Here is an 8,090-nt window from a genome sequence, read left to right as displayed (position 1 = left end):
GGGCCATGATAACAATTAGAAGAACAGAATGATCTCAGCATGAACAAATAAGCAAGATGGGCCTCTCCCATCTGGAGAAAAGAAAATACAGGCCATAAGTGGCACAGGTAGGATGCAAAGAGAACAAGTGTTCAACACCTCTCCCAGTAAAAATGCTCCAATGAATGAGAAAAACTGCTGGTGTTGAGGAAAACACAACACTGGAACAAGATTTGTATCACACAGAGGACTGAGCTGCTCCAGAACACCTGCCAAGCTAGAGCATTTACATACAGTAACTAACCTTGCTGATTGGGCATGTCAGAAAGCTACTCCTGTATTTAAAAATCACAGCTCCTAGAAATGGGAGTGAATTTCCAGCCTAGCAGGCTCATGGAAATGAGAGGGACTGGGCCTTCCCAGAGCTGAGCTTTACCATCCGCCACGTCCCACATGGAAACCTGAGGTTTGGGCTGGGGAAGCAAAGGGAGAGCTGTGCAGGAGAGGAGCTCATTAGGAACTCTATTTAAAGCTAAACTCAAACCCACCTTGCTTCACTCAAAACCCCTTGAAGCCAGAACTGGCTGGTAACTGGGAGTGTATGGAAATATTTGCTCTACCCCTACGAGTTTGCTTAGGCACCACATCCCACCCACAGCCAGAGGTCACCAGGCTAGAGGACCTTCAGCCCGCTACAACCTGGTTCCTCTTTCTGTAAAAAAAAGCTGTATATGCAGGTTAATCTATATAGAAACTTACTTTTCTACTTCTGGAAGCAAACAAGGGAGGGGGAAAAAAGCTGCATGGCCTTTACAAACATCTACCTGTATCAGACCTGGAAGCAGAACCTAGCTCTGGCCTGGCAGATATTTCACAGTCAATGAAAACCCTCTGCAGAAGCTTTTTCAACAGCAGAAAAAGCAATTTAGTAATAGTTTTCTACTTACTGGACCACAAATCCTGAGAAATCAGGCAGAAAGGCAGCACTCCAAAGCTGAACTAGATACCCAGGAGCCGCTGAAGATTAATTTGAAAGTGGCAGCATATCAAAGGCAAAACGCAACCACACCCCCACCAATAAGGGCAGCACAAAAAACAGACCTGACTTTTAAAGCAATGAAACCCAACTGCTATGAGCACAAAAGCTAAGTGTGGCCTCTCCTCTGTCATAAGACACAGGTGACAAAAGGGCAGCTGGCCTCGAGGCAACCAATTTAAATCCTAAGAGGAGGGAGGGTGGGGAAAAACTACCTCCCCAGGAATCAGTGAGCTCACCCTGGCTCACTTGCTCCTGGCATCAGGCTTTTGGGGGCTCACCAATGTGTCCTGCTTGCATTTGTATGTAGCTCTTCTGGTGGCCCATAACTGACTACCCTTTGAAGACTGTGAAGGACAGCAGGAAACTTCACTGCAGTTCAGGAAGGCCAGTCTTTAAGATGGCCAGGCTGGAAATTATTCCTATATATTAGGCTATAACTTCAAGTCCAAGAAAGCAAGAATTGAACAATCCAAAGATAAACCATTATTTCTGCCATACCAACAACTGCAAACTAACACCTGCTAATACTAACTGCCTTTTGAAAAGTTAGAAAACTATCAAAATTAGCATTTAATATATTATATATCAAAATAAAGGGATGGGGAGGCGGGGGGGGGTGGTCATACTCTTCCCCTAAAAGGTTATACATTGGTTTGGTATCTTAAGAGACACTTCACTCCTTTTCCTAGTTTGGAGGGGTTTGGTTCGTTTGTTTTCACCAAAACAGCATCAATTGTTTTCTATTTCAAATTGTCTTTACAGGGTAATACTTCTGAAAATGAAGAAACAGCCCTTGATCAAAGATGATGTCCTTCCAATCCCAGCAGGACTGCACCCTCAGCATACGAGTCTGCAGAGGTTAATTACAGAGAATTAACAAACTGAGCAGATAATGGATGCTCAATAACCAGGCTCTATTGCTAAACACCTACAAGAAATGACAGGCTACAAAGTATTGCATGATGTACATTGCTAATTAGTTATCAAATCAGTAGTGTCAATCTCTTGAGTGACAGTATTTAGAAAAATCACACTGCAGCAGGTTCTGGACTGCACAAAACCACTGTGCAGCCCTCACCTCACCTCAAAATGCAGGACACTTCCAGACATTTGGATGCTGTAGTAGTAATACCTGCAAAAACCCTGCCAGAACACCATTGCTGTTTTTAAAACCAGGGCTCCTGTAAACAGGTAAAATTTCACTCATCTCAAAATGTAAGAGTAAAAACCTAATTAGGGCTTTTTATATTAATCACCAAACGATCTGGTGACTTAAAACAATGAGACCCCTATGCAAGTAATAGCCATCTACCAAGTGTATTTTGAAGCAGAACACAACCAGGATACTAAAGATAATGTCATTGTTACTGCTCATAAAACAGAGATGATGAAAGCGTGCAGTTTTATTTCACAGCACTAAAAATCCATAACAAGTTCTCAGAATTCATCCAGTTAGGACCATATCATCACAAATTTGCACTGAGTCCAGCAATTTGACAGCTTGATGCCAACCAGAATTAAAACAGCAGTAGGAAGAAGAGGACAAAAGTAATTTGCCAGAAAGATTAGTTAAGCTTTAGACATTGAGCAAAATAAAATACATTTCAAACGTATTTAAGGCTAGCATCCAAGAGCACTGTTGGTATTTCGCATCCATGAAAGCTTCCAGTTTGAGAAAGGTTGCAAACAAAGTCCTTAGGATATGACTGAGATGAGGTGTTTTGTCCAGAGCCAAGTGAAGGAGGAGAAAGCATCATTTTTCTTGCAGGACCTTTTCAGGACGTGGTAATCTGCAGTGCCACGAGATATGGCAGCCTGTTCAAACGCTGCTCACCAAGCCAGCATCCAACTTCACAGCAATGTTTTGATCCATTTCAGTTTTCCTCTTTAGTATATAAATACATATATAGATTTACTAAAGAAAAGGGTCATATTGAAGTCACCTCTCTAATGTTAAGAATGGGTCATGTGAACAAGTGCCTGGAACACTTACATGCCCAAACACTTCACAGCTACAGTTGTGCAAAGTTTCCACATACAGTCTCCAGTTCTGGAGGGAAGTGAGTCAGCTCATCCTTTAAGTACAGATCAGAAACCAAACAGCACATTTTCCTTTCCAGCTAATTGCTGAGAGCCACCAAAGATACATCTGTGGACTAGTACTTCAAGGAAAAATAGGAAAGTCCATGCCCTTTGCATGGATTTCAAGCACACAATCAGCTGGGTAATGCAGAAGAGACTCATGCTTCATGGTAGAAGGAATTTTTTGGTTCCTCTACCTCACCTGGCACATGATCAAAAAAGCAGCCAAGTGCAAGTATTCCACCACCATAAGGAAGGAGGATGTATCTTTTAACAAACATGATGTCCTAAAACCAAACTGACAAACTGAAATCCTCCATTCATCTATCTCCAAGGCTTTCATCCCTTCTGTTCAAATGATGAATCATCTCAGGATCAAGCTACTTACCAAACTTAAGTACCTTTAAACAAAGGCTCCTTTCTTTCCAGTTAGCCTCAAATGTTGCAATAAAGCTTGTAAAAGCATCTGTCACAGTAATTATGACCAGATGACTTAGTCTCAAGGTAGGATCATGGAGACTCGCAAAGCTGATGGAGCAGTAAAACTCATATGCTGGTGCTGACAATTATCCTGACCTGCATTCCTACAGTTGTTTCAGCATCAATACTCCTCCCTAACCATTCCACCAGAAAAACATCTGCAGAGCCACCACAGTATTTCACTGGGAAGTCTACGCTGAAATATCCACCAGTTTTAACCAGTATCCTCAGTGATCAGAAAGTCTCCACAGAAAGAGCTGCACTAATGCAACAGGGCCTGCTGTCTAAACGTGGAGAAGAGCCCTTAACTTAAAAGATATGCAAGCCTTAAATGCTTTTAAACCAGCCATATTAAAAAAAAAAAGTGACAGAAACCCCAGTCCTCAAGAAAAAGAAATTATATACCAAGTTTAACTCAACTTTGAGCCAGTTTGGCTTTCCATTTTTGTTTTTGCGCCAGTTAAGCTCCTGTTCTGAAGGTGAAGCTACAAAAAGAGGTTACCCTGAAGCCAGTGAGAGTATCAAAGTTTATAGTGCACCTGATACCCCGTGGTAATTGCTTACACCAACCTCACACTCCCTCCCAGTAAACACAGCCAACTAGGCCTGGCTTTACAGGGTGAGCTCTGGAACACTCACTGCAGGGTGCAAGTCCACACTGGGAGCATCCAGCACCAGAATCCCACAGCCTCACTTGCCAAGGCACAACATGTGCATGCAGCCAGTTCCTTCTGGACAATGAAGCAGTTTTTATCTGACACTGATTTCAGACATTACTGGACAATTTTCATTTCTCCCTTTTCTGCCACACTGTAGAACTCTAAAATACCTTCCAGATTTCAGTAGTAAGTGAATTTAAGTGCAGCTACTTTAAAAAGTCACCAGTACTTGTATGCAATTAATTCCTTTAGAACCAGGTTCATTTCAAGAACAAGGTGGCACATCATACATATAAGGCATCACATGGTAAGTGACACCATGTTCTGTACCTTAAAGCTAGAAGTCAAGTCTCAGCCAGATCCTTTTTACAGCCCAAACCCTGCCTGGATTTAGAGTAAACAATAATCCCACTTTAAGCGGGAGGCTGGACTGGAGACCTCCAGAGGTCCATTCCAACCAGAGAAAAAGTGTGAGCACTTGGACAAGATCAAGATGCTCACAACCATAACAGAGCCCTCCCTGAATGTCCCAGCCCGAATTTTCAACAGAAAAAGTGGATGCTATGAAGTGAAAAGACATACCAGATTACATAGAGAACAACTGCTGCATCTCCCAGAACACCTTAAAGGAAGAGTGGCTACTTTCCACTCCCTCACTTTTCAGCTTATTTTTAAAGTTAATTTACTTACCCTGGAGGCTAATTTGCTATGCAGGATGGGTCAATGATGACTAAGTATCTGAACCCCTGGACTCTTTTCAGGCAGGTAACACACAGGAACACTGCAACTCCTCCTGCTTTAAATGCCCAAGAAAGAGATGCTTCCATGGTGCTGTCCAGGCAGAAGCTGGGCAGCTGTGGAGAAGGACTATGTACCCTCTCCCTCCTAGAGACTCAGGAAAAGGAGTAAAAAAGCTCACAGGTTTGAATGATCTCATGTCTGCCACAGGAAAGCAGCAGCTAGCAAAACAAGCAGCGCAAAACAGCACTGAATCAGTCCAACCACCTTCAGCTCTAATCAAACAGCAGTTGCCCCAGCTCTTAAATCCAGCTATGGCACATTCGTAAGAGGAAGGACCAATGAAAAGACTTATTTGTGCACACAAACATATAGGTATGCCTCATCTTGCATCACCTATTTGTTAAAAATGCTCAGCAACATCCCTATTACAGCATTTGTTTTTGTAATTCTGCTTAGGTAATAAATAAACAGTGCATTGAGCTAACTGAGACACCCCATCCAGTCTGTGAGTTTAGAAAGTCAACACAGCAGCAGCCAATCCTCCCAAGTGCTTGATCACAACATCTACAGAACAGAACTGAGACCAGTTTGCAGAACACCCACTCGGTTTCACTCCCTCAAAGTTCATCAACAGCAGTAGTATTAACTTTTGGTAATTCACACTCTTCTTCGAAGTGACAGTTTTCCAGGATGTCCTTGTAATAGTTCTTGAGGTTGGCATAAGTAGAGATGGTTTCATTCGAGTGATGGAATGACAACAATTTCTCATTCAGCAGCATCTGTACCTGGTACTCTTCATCAGAGGCCTTCCCTTGGTCACAGTGGTAAAGCACAAACACCAGGTTGGCTGCATAAGGCACAATCCGGCCGCTGCGGAACTTGCGGTGTCTTTGCCTGTCGTAATTGTTTGCCTTGAGAGGCTCATCATCTTTGAAGAAACCCATAAGGGCAAGCAGTGGCTGAAGGGTCTCTGCATGTCCAATTTGGACAATCAAAGGTGAAGAAATAGGTTTGGAACTAAAAAAAAAAGAGAAAAAAGTGCAAGGGATAAGCAAGAGCCTGTACTTTAAAACAAACACATCAACACTGCCCAGCTGCCAGCAGCAAGGGCTACAGGAATAGACTTCAATCTTGTTTCACCCCAATAGCCAATAAAAACTTATTTGGGAATTTCAGTACATTACAGGCTTTTTTAAAAAGCACCTAAGCTTCCTAAATTTTGTCCCAATTTAAGGCAGTGCCTCTCAAATAAAATATAAGTTGTACTAAACGGAGTTAGGTTAGTTAGCTAGAGCCTATTAGAAATATGGTAAACAAAGGCAAGGAACAGAGGAATGCTGTATGTCCCTACACTCAGTACATCTCTCCAGCTCCTGGTGTGAACCCAGTCACTTGTGCTCTTCCCAGCTATGGGAAGATCCTGTGACCATGTTACAGTTACTCTGGATTTGGATTGAACACAAGATTTGTAAAGAGCATTGCCTTCTCCTCTCAGGAACATGAAAGAAGAACAGCAAACCACCAAGCCAAGGCTTGAGGCCCCAGCATGACTGCAGCACAGACCCACTGCAGGCACACACAAGCCCCCCATCAAGGGCTGTATCAGGAAAAACTTTTTTTTTGTAAACCAAATAAAATTTTTACTCTAAGTTTTGCAGATTTACTTTAATACAAATCTACAGCTGGCCTAACTACAACCACATGATTCCCTGCAGAAGCAAACAAATTACTCATTTAACACCAACTGCTTCCTTCCCTGGCACACGACTACCTGTGCAGGGTTTTAAGGAGTGTTTCTTGCCTACCTCTATGACAACCAATGCTTTTAATTGTGTATCTTCCTAGAGCAAGGACACCAATTTGATAACAAATTACTGGCAATTCTCTTTTTCCCCTGTAACATGGTTCAGCTGTGTGGAAGGTAGCTTTTACCAAAGTCTAGTCTAAAGAAAGCAATCCAGTTGTTGGAGTAGTCCCTTCAGAGTTTATTGATCCAAATTACAAGCAGGATTACTGCTCTTAGTCATTGTTGAGAACACTAATGAGTCAATAAGAAGATTACACTCTCTCAGCACACAGGTCAGCAAATCAAGCCATCAATTTATACCATGAACAAAGTCTAAAAGGAAGATAGTTTGTGCAACAGAAGGTTACACATTGTTCAGCCAAAGGAAAGATAAGAGCTGGTTTTCTGCATCAGGAAGTGTCTGCCAAGACAAAAACCTGCCTCTTGCTCCAGATGATGGCTTTCTAAGGCCATGTCTAAGTGGCACTCAAAAGCCCAGGTAACTTGCTCTAGCACATGTCAATACAGGCTGAGCTTTCATGAGACAAGAGGCGATCTATGGCAACGCTCTAGCTGCCAGTGAAGTCCACCCACAGAGAAAACACACTGAGACTGGCCTGAAAAGGAGGTGAAGTCTGAACCAACTGAAAAAAGGTTTAACTGGGGGACGTGCCTGTGGATTCACACTGTGAGCAGATATGCAGGAATTCAGCAGGGGCACAGGACAGGCTCAGTACTACCAGCTCCACACAGCCATGGTGGTGGTGCAGTCTGAAAGACACCTCGCTCCCCTGTGCGCTCTGGTGAGTCTGCAGCTCTTCCCATCAGGCTCCTGACACACGTGTGCACACACATGCACATACCCTTCCCCCTTTAGGCAAAACACTACTTAGCAAAAAAAGCAACTTGCCTCTGTTTCCTGCTCAAAGAAGGATTAAAGTCCCTCTTCTGGCTTCTCAAAAACTCATGGTTCTGCCTAAATCTTTCCCCTTGTGTTTAGGACCCTCCACTCCAATTCCCTCATTTCAAAATTGTAAAGCTTTTGGATCCTTCAACCCCTTTCTCTTCCCTTCCCCTCCATTCTTGTTCCTTCCTCTTAGTCTTTTGACTAGAGCTTATTTATATCCTCCCACTCCACACACACCTTCATGGAAGTCTTTATGTTGTAGGACACATTCATATCCCTCCTGTCAGTCAACAAATGGGAACAGCAACAAAAAGAAGACACAAGGCTGTTCCTTTGACCCCCCACAACTTCCAGCTCAGAGATCAGATGAGGCCTCTATGTAATGTAGGGCCTTGCAATGAATCATTTGTCAAGTCT

The 8,090-nt window shown here is 43.0% G+C and overlaps 1 protein-coding gene across 1 annotated transcript in view; it reads right to left on the bottom strand.

Moving 5' to 3' along the window:
* Positions 1 to 5,597: 5,597 nt before the first annotated feature.
* MINPP1 (multiple inositol-polyphosphate phosphatase 1) overlaps positions 5,598 to 8,090 on the bottom strand; it is a 45,521-nt gene continuing 43,028 nt past the window's right edge. Inside the window, exon 5 of the mRNA XM_010007773.1 lies at positions 5,598 to 5,997. Coding sequence (XP_010006075.1) covers positions 5,598 to 5,997 — 400 coding nt within the window. The remainder of the gene's footprint in view (positions 5,998 to 8,090) is intronic.

The sequence above is a fragment of the Chaetura pelagica genome, unplaced genomic scaffold (assembly GCF_000747805.2).
Source record: "Chaetura pelagica isolate M959 unplaced genomic scaffold, ChaPel_1.0 scaffold251, whole genome shotgun sequence".
Taxonomy (NCBI): Eukaryota; Metazoa; Chordata; class Aves; order Apodiformes; family Apodidae; genus Chaetura; species Chaetura pelagica.
This window is presented reverse-complemented; position numbering and strand designations above follow the sequence as displayed.